Here is a 16,683-nt window from a genome sequence, read left to right on the forward strand (position 1 = left end):
CTTCATTGTTCTTAATATCCAAGGGTTTGGATCTGTGTTCACCTGTACAAATTGGTGAGGATTTTTATCAAGCCTTCCCCAGGAAAGGCGGTGTAGGGCTTGGGCGGATATTTTAAGGGAAGACCTCTACAAGTGGGCTTTTTCCCTGTTCTTTGTTTAACACGCTTGGTAGTGGTAGAATAGGGTTCAAGGACAAGGCAAAGTTTGTACCTTGAGGAAGTTTTTAACCTAAGCTGGTAAGAATAAGCTTAGGGGGTCTTTCATGCAGGTCCCCACATCTGTACCCCAGAGTTCAGAGTGGGGAAGGAACCTTGACACAACCAATAGAGGGCTTAATTTCCAAATAGCTAGAAAAGGAATTTGTATCCGGAGATCAGGTCGGGAGAGAATCAAAGCAAGGTTGTCTGGAAGCTGGCTGCAGAAGGAAGGCCAGGAAATTGGGACTGGAAAACAGAGATGCACCCTTTGCTGGCATTAGCTGCTGCGAGAGGATAGAGATCAGGGCCTACTGGCAGATGGTGGTATGGAGAGGAACCCAACGAGACACACTGACTTCTATACCCCTGTAGCGGGCTGCCCTTAGGCGCTGGGCTAGGAACTGTTGGCTTGAGCCTTATTGTACTCCTTATTGTGGGAATTCTTGTGCCTGGGGTTTTTGTTCCCTTTGTATGGCCAGCTCTAGTTAAGGACTATTTGAAATGTGGGAATGTCTGTGGGTTTAGAGAGGTACACAAAGCATGGTACTAAACATCTAGAAGGGGGCATCCATTTCGGAGCATGCTTTATGTACCTCACAAAGCTCGCCACCACCAGGCGGTAGGTTTGGGTGCCGGGTGTGATGTATGCATTGCTAAAATTCACCTCCCTAAGGCTAACCGATGCCCGCACCTGGAGCTTGCAGGCTCTGTTTTGCTCGAGGTGCCATCTTTCAGGTGTGTGATACCTCCCAAAGCCTCTGTCGATTGAGGTCATGACACATTACGTATGCAAGGGTTGGGCCTTTCATCCTAGCCAAATTCCAGTTCATGGGACTGTGTGCTCCCCGCTTAAATTCACTGTGGAATTTAAGCGGATAGGATAGTCTTCACTTCCTCATAGCTAGCGCTCAATAAATCTAAATGAACTGCTGTGTTTCGCCCAGGAGATGATTGTGTTTGTGGCTTGGTAGAATTCAATTTGTATTTTTTTTTTTATATTTTTGACAGATAATCGCAGAGTCTTTGTAAGCTTCTTTTTTATTTGTATCTATTTAAATTTTCACATTTGCACAAAATTTATGGGTTTTAAGCATTCCCCCCAATTTTATTTATTTAAATTTTCATGGGGCAGGAAATTGAGGGAGTCAGACAATTTATGTAATTACAGTATACGTTGAGATTCAAAAAATTAATTTGTGTTTTAATAGTTATAAACTATCAGCCTCACATGTTAAAAGATTCAAAGTAAATATCCTTAAGTGGATCTCTAATAGGTTCTCGAGTAGAATTTTTCTTACTTTGTCTATCTGTAAATTTGGATTATTATCAATGGAAACATTTTTGTCAGCTTCTGTGCATGTGGTGAAAATGACGTTTACTGAAAGAAAGCTAATCCTTCCTTCCTTCCTTCACTTGTAATATAGATCCAGATCCCAAGAGGATCTGGGATTTGGCCCATAATTTGAAAAGAGCATTCAGCTTCTTCCAAATGAAAGGCACCGTGTAAAAATAAGATATTACTTTGAATGCCAAGATGTTATTTCCATAAAGTACTTCCATAAAGTACTTCACCCTTCAGAACACACCAGTAATTGTGTCTGTAAGGAAAACCAACCCCTAGTTATGAAATCTACGGTGAAATGGATTGACAGATAAATTTCCTTCTCTCTGTTGTATCTGCTCCTCCTTTTTCTTCATGGCGTACTCTCCAAAGCAGCCTTGAGCATGACATAGAATCATAGAATCATAGAATATCAGGGTTGGAAGGGACCCCAGAAGGTCATCTAGTCCAACCCCCTGCTCAAAGCAGGACCAAGTCCCAGTTAAATCATCCTAGCCAGGGCTTTGTCAAGCCTGACCTTAAAAACCTCTAAGGAAGGAGATTCTACCACCTCCCTAGGTAACGCATTCCAGTGTTTCACCACCCTCTTAGTGAAAAAGTTTTTCCTAATATCCAATCTAAACCTCCCCCATTGCAACTTGAGAACATTACTCCTCGTTCTGTCATCTGCTACCATTGAGAACAGTCTAGAGCCATCCTCTTTGAAACCCCCTTTCAGGTAGTTGAAAGCAGCTATCAAATCCCCCCTCATTCTTCTCTTCTGCAGACTAAACAATCCCAGCTCCCTCAGCCTCTCCTCATAAGTCATGTGCTCTAGACCCCTAATCATTTTTGTTGCCCTTCGCTGTACTCTTTCCAATTTATCCACATCCTTCTTGTAGTGTGGGGCCCAAAACTGGACACAGTACTCCAGATGAGGCCTCACCAGTGTCGAATAGAGGGGAACGATCACGTCCCTCGATCTGCTCGCTATGCCCCTACTTATACATCCCAAAATGCCATTGGCCTTCTTGGCAACAAGGGCACACTGCTGACTCATATCCAGCTTCTCGTCCACTGTCACCCCTAGGTCCTTTTCCGCAGAACTGCTGCCGAGCCATTCGGTCCCTAGTCTGTAGCGGTGCATTGGATTCTTCCATCCTAAGTGCAGGACCCTGCACTTATCCTTATTGAACCTCATTAGATTTCTTTTGGCCCAATCCTCCAATTTGTCTAGGTCCTTCTGTATCCTATCCCTCCCCTCCAGCGTATCTACCACTCCTCCCAGTTTAGTATCATCCGCAAATTTGCTGAGAGTGCAATCCACACCATCCTCCAGATCATTTATGAAGATATTGAACAAAACGGGCCCCAGGACCGACCCCTGGGGCACTCCACTTGACACCGGCTGCCAACTAGACATGGAGCCATTGATCACTACCCGTTGAGCCCGACAATCTAGCCAGCTTTCTACCCACCTTATAGTGCATTCATCCGGCCCATACTTCCTTAACTTGCTGACAAGAATGCTGTGGGAGACCGTGTCAAAAGCTTTGCTAAAGTCAAGAAACAATACATCCACTGCTTTCCCTTCATCCACAGAACCAGTAATCTCATCATAAAAGGCGATTAGATTAGTCAGGCATGACCTTCCCTTGGTGAATCCATGCTGACTGTTCCTGATCACTTTCCTCTCCTCTAAGTGCTTCAGGATTGATTCTTTGAGGACCTGCTCCATGATTTTTCCAGGGACTGAGGTGAGGCTGACTGGCCTGTAGTTCCCAGGATCCTCCTTCTTCCCTTTTTTAAAGATGGGCACTACATTAGCCTTTTTCCAGTCATCCGGGACTTCCCCCGTTCGCCACGAGTTTTCAAAGATAATGGCCAAGGGCTCTGCAATCACAGCCGCCAATTCCTTCAGCACTCTCGGATGCAATTCGTCCGGCCCCATGGACTTGTGCACGTCCAGCTTTTCTAAATAGTCCCTAACCACCTCTATCTCTACAGAGGGCTGGCCATCTCTTCCCCATTTTGTGATGCCCAGCACAGCAGTCTGGGAGCTGACCTTGTTAGTGAAAACAGAGGCAAAAAAAGCATGGAGCGACATGTTAACTTTAACTTTAACATCTGTGAGCAGTCATTGCCTTTCATATCTGGGGCTGGCTTACAGTCTCTTGAGGCTGCTGTTATTTTTCAAACACGCTGTGAGATATGGTTGAAGGTGTCATGGGCAAACCAGCCGAAGTCTGAAGATTGCACGTATGTACTGAAAGGAGCACGTGTGGAGGAGGTGAGACGATGTCCCTTAGCTAGCCAAGATCCTTGTGTATTCCTTGGTAATTGGTCTTCGTATTCCCCTCTGCATGATCTTTGCACCAGGGCTGATGTGAAGAGCTGCTGCCCCAGCTGTTTTAGTGAGGAGACAGGCTTTGATCTAATGACTCCTTTCTCTGCCAGGGCAGTGCAATTTCTCCAAGGGCACTTCAGGAGACACCTTTAGGTTTATCGGGTTTATTAGGTTTAGCAGAATTGGAGAAGCTCCCTCATGTTTCTTTTAGTGACCTGCCATTTGGTGGCAGCACTGGATGAATGTGCTGCATCCTTGGGGGAGCCTCTCTTCTAGTTTTTTTTCTTGCTGTGTCCTGCTGTGGAAAGATGGGCTTGTGGCTCATAAGAAGTCAGGGGGCTGCTGTCCCATCTCGGCCACAGATTTCCTGTATGATTTTAGGCATATCAGTTTGCCTCTCTGTGTTTCCATTTCCACTTTTGTGAATTGGGGCTACCTGCACTTCCCTACTTCAAAGATGGCTTGTGAGGCTAAATTCGCTAATGCTTGCAAAGTAGTTTGATATCCTTGGTTGTAAGGCATTATAGAACTGCAAAGTAGTAAGGAATTCTATACACACTAACCTTTCCCTTGGCTTTTTCCAGTTTGAATCCGTGTTGTCATGTCAGGAGCATTTCATCCCTTCTCTGTATCGTCATCACATTCTGCACGTAACGAAGACACCTTTTATCCCAGCATGTTTGAAAGGGTTTTAACCTATTCCTACGTGCTCATCACACTCTTGTGAAGTAGATTTTGTCAGAGGCTCGTTCACCTGCGCATCTACCAATGTGATATATGCCATCATGTGCCAGCAATGCCCCTCTGCCATGTACATTGGTCAAACCGAACAGTCTCTACGTAAAAGAATAAATGGACACAAATCAGACATCAAGAATTACAACATTCAAAAACCAGTCGGAGAACACTTCAATCTCTCCGGTCACACGATTACCGACCTGAGAGTGGCTATCCTTCAACAAAAAAAACTTCAAAAACAGACTCCAATGAGAGACTGCTGAATTGGAATTAATTTGCAAACTGGATACAATTAACTTAGGCTTGAATAGAGACTGGGAGTGGATGGGTCATTACATAAAGTAAAACTATTTCCCCATTTTATTTCTCCCTCCACCCCACCCCCCACTGTTCCTCAGATGTTCTTGTTAACTGCTGGAAATGGCCCACCTTGATTATCACCACAAAAAGGTTTTCCTCCTCCTCCCCCTCCTTCCTGCTGGTAATAGCTCATCTTAAGTGATCACTCTCCTTACAGTGTGTATAATAAAACCCATTGTTTCATGTTCTCTGTGTGTGTATATATATCTCCCCACTGTATTTTCCACCGAATGCATTCGATGAAGTGAGCTGTAGCTCACGAAAGCTTATGCTCAAATAAATTTGTTAGTCTCTAAGGTGCCACAAGTCCTCCTTTTCTTTTCTGCGAATACAGACCAACACGGCTGCTACTCTGAAACCTGCACTTGAAGTTAAATACCTTGTTAAATCAGGCCTGTAGGACATGCACTAGTGCCCGCTGACGTCTTTCCACTGATGTCAGTTGTCTCTGGATCAGTTCCATATAAGTTTCAAATACCTTGGCTTCAGGTTGACTTATGTTCATATCAGTTGTGAGACTGCCTTGCACCTGAAGAAAGAGTTCAGATATTAATTAGCATTCAGACAGTATTTTACCAAACATTCCAAGCCACCTCTCTTACTTCATGGTGCTGTTTTTAACAGAGCTCCTTCCAACAGGCTTAGCTTGCATTTTGTCATGTGTCAGACAGGAAAATCAGTTTGGCCCTCCTGGCACCAATCATCTTAATTGTGTATGGTTAAAAGTAAGAGAGTGGTTAATTTGATGAGAAATTCTCTTTAATGGGTGCATTTAAATTACGTGCAGGAAAAAAATCACTGAAGTATGATGTGGTGTAATTTAAAGCTGGGTTAAACGATGCAATCCAGTAGTTTTCATTAGAGGTGTGAAAAGAGGTTCTGAGGCATTTCTCTCGCATTTGTGCTATAAAGGGTGTCGGATTGCCAGCTGCAATAGCATTTTTGATTGCAGCCCAAGCTGACATTGGGCATCTTACCAGAAAAAGGAATGTGTGCTGTTTTAATTATGGTACCTGTGTTGCAAAATGGAGCCCATGTTGTGTTACATGACACAGTCTGGTTTGATGCACTGGAAAAGCATAGCATGCAAAGTGGGGAGATGAACACATTTAAAGGACTGAGATGGTCGTCGACAGCTCTGTTCCTTAGGCACAATGGAGTTGACCACTGCAAGGGTAAAACTTGCCTTGCGCAGATGACAGATATCCTTCAGGGGCCCGTGTGAGACTGTAGAATGAACTCGCTCAGCAGCTAATTCCCTCATCTCCTCACTTCCCCAGCATCTCTTTGCTCTCCCAAATGCACTTTTGACTTTGCTGTTGCTAACATGAACACATAGCGCAAGGTAGAGCTGGTCTAAAAGTGAGTCCTAGTGAATGCATCCAATGAAGTGAGCTGTAGCTCACAAAAGCTTATGCTCAAATAAATTTGTTAGTCTCTAAGGTGCCACAAGTACTCCTTTTCCTTTTCTTTTGGCAAATACAGACTAACACGGCTGCTACTCTGAATCCTAGTGGATAGTGCACTGGATTAGACTCCAGAGGTCTGGGGTCTATTCCAAGCTCCGCCACTGGCTAGCTGGGTGACCTTGGGCAAGTCACTTTCCTTCCCCGTGCCTCAGTTTCCACATTTAGAAAATTGGGATAATGATGCCACTTTTGTAAATCTGTTTGATGCTGTGCTGTGTATGACCTAGGTCCTATTTTAAACAAAACAAAGAAAATGGGGATGAAAACCGAGCAGAAGAAAGCACTCAGCTGCATGTGCAATTTTACCCATGGAGAAAGGATGAGAGAAGGAACCACATGAGACAGAAATTAGTCACTTTGCTGAAATGCCCTAATCGAAGGCTCAGATACTACAGTGATGAGGATGATATAAGAACTAGCATAGAATAGATCGTCCTGCATGCCTGTGGCCGTACCACTTCTGGCTGTGGTCGTCTTAGCTCTCGCAAGCTGAGCAGGGTTGCCTGGGAAGCACTCCCCCTTGGCATTATGTATTTCCTTTGTTTGCCTGCTGCTCAGCAGATTGGGGCCCCAACCTGGTTGAAGCACTGTGTTGTAAACCTTCAATAAGGACAGAATGTGTTGGCCCTGCTGAACAGCCATAGGTCAGCATGGAGGTGAATCTGCCCGTGCTCTTCTCCTATGTCTGGGAAAGGTGACTCGTCTCTGGCAGGGGAGGACGGGAGCAGGTCCCAGAGATATCTGAGGAGTGGGGCGTTGAAAGCAGTTGGCGGAGAGCGTACTAGGACCCACCAGGAGTTAGGACCCCATAGTAACCGAAGGATTTGCGGTCCTTGCTTAGGACTGGCACGCTGCTAGGAATTGGTGTGCGTGGCCCTACAGAGCCCCCACGAAAGGGCATCGGGTGCAATAATGACTCATTCATGTCAAAAATTGGTGCTGGGGTAGCTGTGTTTTGGGGCAAATCCTGCCCTTCTGTTGCACGAAGAGCCGTGTGCGCCTGGAACTTTTGTGCAGCACTGTATTATGTCGCAGAGGAGAGACACACACTATGGTCTATGAGTTGGAGATTTGACATAGTTTCTTTCCTGGTGTTTGCACTTAATTTTAAAATAGAAGCCATTCAGCTTGAAAGCACATTGCTGTTCCTTGTGTGTGTGTGCGTGTGTGTGTGTGTGTGGCGGGGGAGAACGACGACCAACAACTGGGCCAAGTCCCTCTTGCTCATTTTATACTTGGTCCTTATTCAGGCAGAATCCGAGTGGAACCCCTGCACGCTGTGCCTGAATGAAAACCGAAGGAGAACTGCAGTATTTGATCCACAGTGGTTTCAGGTTTCAGAGTAGCAGCCGTGTTAGTCTGTATCCGATGCATCCAATGCATCCAATGAAGTGAGCTGTAGCTCACGAAAGCTTATGCTCTAATAAATTTGTTAGTCTCTAAGGTGCCACAAGTACTCCTTTTCTTCTTACAGTGGTTTCAGTGACAGTGAACAGAAGTGGAATGAGAATCCCAAATGGCTTCATTACAGTTACAGTAATTTTTCCCCTCTGCTTATACTGAAGCGTTAACCCGGCTCTAGTTGCTCTTCATTCCTGAAAAAGTCCTAGTCTAATAATCCACTCCATATGCCATATTTATCACCTCCCAAAGCAAATACCACCTCTGCCTCTGCTCTGGCTAAGCCAAGGAGAGAGAAGTTGCAACTGAAGGAAACTCAGGACTTCTGAGCTGGCCACAGCCGATGCCAGCATGGGGGGTGGGGCCTGGAAAAACACCAGTCTGATTTATCTAGCAATGTACACTGGAGTAATGGCCTAAGGATGTCCTTGCAGCTGTCCTTGCAGGTAGTGGGGAGGCTCATGGGGTGAAAAGTGGCAGGATCTCTTACCACTGCACCCACTCCTGCTATAGTGACAAGCTGCTGATAGTTGTTAAAAAAAAATCTTCCCTCTGAGTGGGTTTTGTTATGTAAGAATGTGTGAATGGGAACATTAATGAGGAAGTGTAGGTGTTGAAAAGTATTTCTCTGTAGTGGCTCTTACTACAGTGTAAAAAGAAAAGGAGTACTTGTGGCACCTTAGAGACTAACAAATTTATTAGAGCATAAGCTTTCGTGAGCTACAGCTCACTTCATCGGATGCATTTGGTGGAAAAAACAGAGGAGAGATTTATATACACACACACAGAGAACATGAAACAATGGGTTTATCATACACACTGTAAGGAGAGTGATCACTTAAGATAAGCCATCACCAGCAGCAGGGGGGGGGAAAGGAGGAAAACCTTTCATGGTGACAGTAAGCAATGCATCCGATGAAGTGAGCTGTAGCTCACGAAAGCTTATGCTCTAATAAATTTGTTAGTCTCTAAGGTGCCACAAGTACTCCTGTTCTTTTTGCAAATACAGACTAACACGGCTGCTACTCTGAAGCAAGGTAGGCTAATTCCAGCAGTTAACAAGAATATCTGAGGAAAAGTGGGGGGTGGGGGGCAGAAATAACATGGGGAAATAGTTTTACTTTGTGTAATGACTCATCCATTCCCAGTCTCTATTCAAGCCTAAGTTAATTGTATCCAGTTTGCAAATTAATTCCAATTCAGCAGTCTCTCGTTGGAGTCTGTTTTTGAAGCTTTTTTGTTGAAGGATAACCACTCTTAGGTCTGTAATCGAGTGACCAGAGAGATTGAAGTGTTCTCCAACTGGTTTTTGAATGTTATAATTCTTGACGTCTGATTTGTGTCCATTCATTCTTTTACGTAGAGACTGTCCAGTTTGGCTAATGTACATGGCAGAGGGGCATTGCTGGCACATGATGGCGTATATCACATTGGTAGATGCGCAGGTGAACGACCCTCTGATAGTGTGGCTGATGTGATTAGGCCCTATGATGGTATCCCCTGAATAGATATGTGGACAGAGTTGGCAAGGGGCTTTGTTGCAAGGATAGGTTCCTGGGTTAGTGGTTCTGTTGTGTGGTGTGTGGTTGCTGGTGAGTATTTGCTTCAGATTGGGGGGCTGTCTGTAAGCAAGGACTGGCCTGTCTCCCAAGATCTGTGAGAGTGATGGGTCGTCCTTCAGGATAGGTTGTAGATCCTTGATGATGCGTTGGAGAGGTTTTAGTTGGGGGCTGAAGGTGATGGCTAGTGGCGTTCTGTTATTTTCTTTGTTGGGCCTGTCCTGTAGTAGGTGACTTCTGGGTACTCTTGTGGCTCTGTCAATCTGTTTCTTCACTTCAGCAGGTGGGTATTGTAGTTGTAGGAATGCATGATAGAGATCTTGTAGGTGCAAGTCTCTGTCTGAGGGGGTTTTTCCACCAAATGCATCCGATGAAGTGAGCTGTAGCTCACGAAAGCTTATGCTCTAATAAATTTGTTAGTCTCTAAGGTGCCACAAGTACTCCTTTTCTTTTTGCGAATACAGACTAACACGGCTGCTACTCTGAAACCTTACTACAGTGTGTTGCAGTTACTAGCAAATGCGTTTTATTAGCATAATAGATCTGTGACTGTAGTATCCCTCAAGTGGTGGAATGGATGTGTATGTGCATTGTGCAACAAAGAACAGTGATGGGCTGAATTTTTAAGTCACCTAGGAAATATTCTCCCAGGCAGAGAAAGGTGCAGGAAGTAGGCATGGTGATGCAAAGTGCAAATGCATGTGCACACAGGTACACTACTTATGTGCTCAAAGAAATATATTGCAGAAAGCAAACCTGTATCATCTGGGAGTGGATTAGGTGACCTAATAGCTCCTTCCTCTCTGTCCTTTGGTTCCAGGAATTATCACACAAATAATGGCATTTTTTTGCAGGAAGGTTGTTGTCTAGTGGCAGAGCTAGGGGCTGGAAAGCAGCATTGAGCATTTTGTCCCAGCTTTGCCACTGAATTGCCTTGTGACTTGGGCACGTCACTTCACTGCTTTGTTTTCTCGTTGTGAAATATAGATACTAGGCAAATATGTGTGCACCTAATAAGTGGCATGATTTGTTTAGTGGTACTGAGAATCCATAACTCCTAGTGAAGGATTAAGTGATGTGTCAAGGGTCACACACTGAATCTGTAGCAAAGCTGAGACAGAATCCAGGTTCTCCCAAGTCCTAGTCCAAATGCTTGCTTAAAGAAAAGCATGTTCTGAAGTGCTGCCCTGAAATGGGGCCTAAAGCTGCAAGCTGTGGTTATCTGAGCACGCTCGGATTACGTACATGAGCCTGAGCTCAAGTGTTGTAACAGGCTTTTCTCTTGCTGTCTCCATCTGACAGAAACTACCACCCAAGTATCAGTGCCACAATATTCCTGCGTCACGATGCTGTGAAACCAAAAAGGTTCTGTGCCTATAAGAATTCAGAATGCCCCTTAGTGTCGTAGTACCCCTGGATGTGCTATGATTTTCCATCCTTGGCCTTGTGACATATTGGCCATTCAGTCTCAGGCCAACATTTATGCATCTGCAGTTCAAAAACCCCATTTACTGCAAAACGGGAGCAAAGGGGATTTGGCACTGTCTGGGAGCTGCTGTTACTATGCACCATCATTATGAGAAGTAATAATAGGAGAAGCTGGTTGGGGCAAGTCCAGTTGTCTTTTGGTATATTTACAGGGGGTGATTGGAGATTTGCAATGCACAGTGGCAGGCTTACCTAATGCCTTTATTTGTCTGTCAATTTTAGTGCTGAGCAGATGTAAGAACAATTCTGCCTCTGGTGGCATGAGACCCATAGTCACCCCTGTGTGCCCAGTGGTCTGTGTGAAATGAGCTGGTGGTTGTCAGTGTCTTTCATAATGTCTATATTCCCTTATTCTTCTTTGATCCCAGGATAGCTTGTCTGAATGGCGTATTCTACCTTTGTGTAACAGGAGGGGGCTGGGGAGCTGACATACTCAGCAAAGAGTCTTCAGCTCTGCCACCCGGCTTTGAAAGTGACCAGAGTTTTTGACCCTCGGGGGACACTGTTGTTCTAAGCTTTCCCTCAGACAGTGGGGCAAATGTTTGTGTGTGGGAAGGGGCGGGGAGTGTCAGGGAAGAGGGAGTTTTTAATTGTTGTGGGGCTTTTTGTGGAGACTGTGTAAAATACTCTACTTGATGGCACCCTCTAGTTGTGGACCCATGGACAAGATAAAAGACTTCCTACTGCAGTGAGGTAAGGGGTGATCTTCTTTAGCTCAGGTGGTACAGATCTGTCTTGGAGATAAGGGTGCAGAGTTCTAGTCCCCGCTCCCAAGGTACCATAATATCTATCTGTCTATATAGAGGGGTGGGGAGGAGAGAGGGTTAAGCAATTGTCTGTCATCTGCAATGCATGGTTTCATTAAAATTGTTCCACATTTCTGTACGTGCCTCTATTGTAAAAAATAGTGTGGTTTCAATAAGCTCTTCTAATTAAATCTAAAAATAGCCACCTCACTTTTCTACCCTTCTGTACGTAGTGAAAGGGTACAAACCCTTTAACATAGAACTTGATTTTTTTATTCAACAGAAATACGGGCTTAAAATACTGCAGACAAAGGATTTTATTCTTCACGTCTGTGCCCTTCAATATTTCCTAGCTTACGTTAAGACTTGACTATCATATTTAGCAAATGTAAGGGTTTTGCCAGTGATAACTGCGGAGTTTCTCTTTAAGTGTCTCAGGCAGGGCATGTCCAATTTCATTATTCAGTCAGGGCTCCGTCCTTTTGGCACAATATTTAGACATATTTAAAATGCAGGGGGAGGGAGGAGAGTCTGCATTTGTTTTTTAGACTTGAATTTTCAAAGTCACCTGGAGGAGTTGGTCACCAAACTCTTATAGATTCCTTTAATAATCCTAGCCCTAATGGTTTACTTCTTGTCCTCAGAGAGGAAGGATGGCAGGGGCTAAGGTGCTAGTCTGATCCATGGGAAATTGGGGTCACTTCCCTGCTCTGCCACAGACTTTATGTGTGACCTTGGGCAAGTCATTCAATATCTTTGTGCATGAATTCTTCATCTGTAAAATGGAGATAATGTCACAGCCCTGCCTAACAGGGCGTTGTGAGGATAAATACACTAAATAGATTGTGACGTGCTTAGCTGCTATGGGGTTGGGGGTCATTTAAATATATTAGATGCTTTTTATGACTCTGCATGGTTAGTGTTATCTTGATGAAAGCTCTTAAAATAGGTATGTTTGTATGTCATGAGTGTGTTTAGGGGGCTGTGGTAGAACACATGATAGAGCTTTTCTGTTTCAAACCTAATGTTATACAAGGAAGGGGAAATATTCTGAATAAAATTCTTAGTTTTTTTTATAGGACTATAGGAATTGTCAGACTCAATCAGATCGGGGTGGTCTCTCTGGTCTAGTGCCCAGTCTCTGACCGAGGCTATATTCTTCAAAGAAAGGTGCAAGAAACTCTGAAGTGGGCATTTAAATTGCCCATAAGGGAAAATTCCTTCCTATCCCCATTAATGAGAGGTTGGCTCATACTCTGAATATCCCTTCAGAGCTTCTTAAAATACCATCTCTACTGTAACTGTAGATGTTCTCAAGATCTGAATCAATATTGAATTCTTTTTTCAAACCTGCTCAGCTCTTGACTTTAATATCTTGTGGCAATGAGTTCCATACGCTAAATTGCTCTTTCTTACATGCTTTTGCAGCAGCCAGATTTTTCTGAGTGTTATCAGACAGAAGAGATTGTATTTGGATTTGTCTTGGGAATGGCAGGCAAGAATTTAACATGAGTGGTTGTAAAACATTTTTTTCATTCTGTAAATCTATTATGTAATTCGTTTTAGCCAAGTGCAGGGGGATGGATTATAAATCATAAAACTGTAATTGTTTGTCAGAAATGTACATTAGCTATTCTCCGTCTGTGTCAATATAGTATCAGGGAATTAGTGCCTGGGATCCTATAATACCAATTAAAAAATGTTGATGAACAAACTTCTGTATTAAAATTAACAATTACCTTGTAACTCAGAGTCAATCTGTCAAAAAATCTCAAAGTAATTAGGCTGAGGAAACGTCGTGGAAGATTGTTCTTGCTTTGTTAATTGTACCCATGTTTTTGATACTGTTGTCACCTCTCTCTCGTGTGGAGTATCGGTCTCATGTCTCTTTCCCACTGAACTGGGACTCAGGAGACCTGGGCTCTGTCTCCAGCTTTGCTACTGATGACCTGCTGGGTGACCCTGGACAAGTTACTGCCACACCATACCTCAGTTTCCCCGTATGTAAAATGGGGATAAAGCGCTTTGAGAACTACTGACAAAAAGTGTTGTATGAAAGATAGGTATTATTATTTTATTTGGAGGGAACACTCTGTCTCACTCCTATTTTCCCTTATCACAGACTGTAACCTCCTTCCCTTTCTTCTTTCTGTCCCTTTCTCCCTCCATATATTGCATACGAGAGCTTTGCAAGAAGTCAGTCATCTGAAGATCTTGAAAGCTCTGTTTTAAGGCATTCAGGGTGACCCACTGGCTCAGCTGATAGAGCACTGGACTGAAACTCACGAGATCTGGATTCAGTCCCAGCTCTGCTCTGGTACTCTGCATTATTTTGGGCAAGCTGCTTCCCCCATGTATAAAATGGGAATAATTACACTGACTTCTTTGTAAAGTACTTTGAGATCTGCTGATGACAAGCAAGAGCTAGTTATGTCTTTATTGGCTTAGTCCAGAGGAGAGTTCCTTTTGGGGTTAGCTGGCAGTTCTGTTGCCTTAAGAACACTAGGCTTATAGCACAAGCCTCATCTCTGGTAGATATACAGAATAAATAGTTGATGTAAATCCAGCCAGCTAAATGGTAATGTTGGTTTTATTGCTTCTCATCCTCTGCTACTTTAGATTGAGAGTCCAACTTAATATTATTCATATAACATTCTAGGCACTTAGGTAGTGCCTTTACTCCAAGGATCTTAAAGCACTTTATAAATATTAATGAATGAAGCCTTGGGACCTTCAGAAGTTTGAATATCATTCTCATGTCACAGGTGGTGGGAACAGACCCAAGGAGGCTAAGTGACTTGCCTTAGGTCACAGCATGGCTCAGAAAAAGAACCAGGAATCAGAATTTGGACTTTGTCCCTTTCTCTGGCATCTGGACTACACTCTTTGGAGTATGTGGGGGAAAGAATATGTGACCATTACAAATCTAAGCGAGTGTGGTTAGTGCTTAGGTACAGCTGTGCAGGTTGCTTTTGAAAAGCTTCAGGCAGATAAATAGACAATTGTTATGTTCCCTGTACCTTCTAAAAAGTGTGAGGTTTTGTTTTTTTTAAATGTCATGAAGCTGTCCCCAATGAACAAAATGGTAAATATAAAATCTGACCAGAAGTAGACAGAATGGTTGTTAATGTACACAATGAAGATATTGGTAACAGCCATTGTAACCCACTGGTAAGTGTGTAAGAGGCCCCACTTGGTGCTCAATCCACAGAGGCTATAGATCGTTGTACCCTAGTTAAATAGACTTGATTCTTGAGCTCAAGCTGTAGATGCTCATGCTTTTAGGTTTGGAAATCCCTGGTTCAAGGTGATGGCTATCGCTGTGAGTATGAGCCTTTCTAGACTTGCAGGCTTGTCCTATATTTGCCAGTATAACCTTTCTCTTGATGTCTTTCAGGTTAACAGGTTTCCAGCTGCCTGCTCCTATTGTGAGCACTGGAGTTGTGTTATCTTTATGGCTCGTGAGCGATTATGCTGTCAGTGCTCAAGGCTTCCAGGCAAACTATGAAGGTAGGTCCGCCCCATTCCGTTTGTCTTACTGCTCCATATACTGTAGCTGGAACTAAAAACAAGCCCGTGTTGCAAAGTGTGGAAAAAATGTGTGTGAAAATTTTGGGGAAAAAATTACCAAAGGAAAAAAATATTTCGGTGCAAATTTGAATGTTGTCCACCCGCTCTACTCAAAATCTTTTTAACAGTTACCATGTAAAGAAAGGCAGAGTGCTGCTTTGGGATTGGAAGAGAATGTAGAACGTTAGCTCTGGGCTCCTCAGGGTCACAGAGAATGCAGCTCTCTTTCTGGACAACGGGACTGAGGACGATGAGCTAATGGGGAATGTACGGCTGCATGGAGAAGGTAGCCCTCAAAAGTTCAGAGCTTTGTTTATGAGTTCCATGTGCATTTTCTTAAAACCCCCAAACAATAGATTTTAAACCTTTTGCTGTACATTCCTTTTAGGTGGGGTAAAATGTTCTGTATTATTCAAAATTGTGGAGGTAGTCTGTCCAGCTACAGAAATGCTTGGATCTCTATAACTATTATTGGTATGGCAACACCCTTTTTTTCATGTTCTCTGTGTGTGTGTGTGTGTGTGTATGTGTGTGTGTGTGTATATCTTCCTACTGTATTTTCCACTGCATGCAACCGATGAAGTGGGTTTTAGCCCACGAAAGCTTATGCCCAAATAAATTTGTTAGTCTCTAAGGTGCCACAAGTACTCCTCATTCTTTTATCTTCTTAGATTCCCTCAAATCTAGCCCCGTGGGTGCACTTGGGCATTCATGAACTCTAGCTAAACATCGTATGAACCTGTCCCTAGTGCCAAACTTGTAGCAAGACAAGAGAATGAGGTGGGTCACACTTGGTTATGGCTTTTACTACAAACGTTTGTGCATAGCCATGTCTCCTGGGTTGCTTGCAGAGTCTTTGAGTGAGAATCAACATGCTGGGAATGTCAGAAGAATGAGGATCACCTTTCTGCCCCTCTTATGTTTGAACGTTACTCAGGATGGAGAGCTAATAATAGGTTTTTGTTTTAAGGTTTAGCTGGCCACTTAAGTAGGATCAAATTTATATAATTTCCATTTTTATACAGCTATCCCCTCCTTGGCTTTTGTCTTCTGATACCTTTCTTCCTGATCATTCATTTTATATTCCTTTGATATAGTAGAAAACTGTGTAAAGAAGCTTGATCCAGGATTGGTTTGCACCTACATATATTTTAAATTATTTGAGGAATGTTTGACTGGAGGCAAGAAGGTTTTATTTTTAGCCAAACTGGTTTTCATAGTCATTGAATTAATCAGAAATATGAAATTTCAGGGGGATACAGGGCAGGAGGGACACTGGGGCTAATTGAAAACCCCTCAGGGTTTTTGCCTCTGAAGGCCTGGATTCACATCTTGGCTCAGGCGGCAAACAAAAAATGAGTTGTAAGGTCTCACTCTAAGTCTGTGTTGGTGCACGTTGCAAAACTGCTATGTTGTTTGATACATCTGGCCATCTTTGCTCGTGGGATATTTAGGCTTACTGCGTAAGGGGACTGAGCGGGCTGAGG

At 43.6% G+C, this 16,683-nt stretch overlaps 1 protein-coding gene across 2 annotated transcripts in view; it reads left to right on the top strand.

Annotated features, from left to right (window-relative positions):
• CSMD2 (CUB and Sushi multiple domains 2) overlaps positions 1 to 16,683 on the top strand; it is a 567,571-nt gene that overhangs the window by 74,879 nt on the left and 476,009 nt on the right. For both annotated transcript variants that reach the window (XM_038377510.2, XM_038377512.2), the window contains exon 3: positions 15,024 to 15,136. In XM_038377510.2, the coding sequence (XP_038233438.1) occupies positions 15,024 to 15,136 (113 nt within the window). The remainder of the gene's footprint in view (positions 1 to 15,023; positions 15,137 to 16,683) is intronic.

Source organism: Dermochelys coriacea, chromosome 19 (genome assembly GCF_009764565.3).
Source record: "Dermochelys coriacea isolate rDerCor1 chromosome 19, rDerCor1.pri.v4, whole genome shotgun sequence".
Lineage (NCBI taxonomy): Eukaryota > Metazoa > Chordata > Testudines > Dermochelyidae > Dermochelys > Dermochelys coriacea.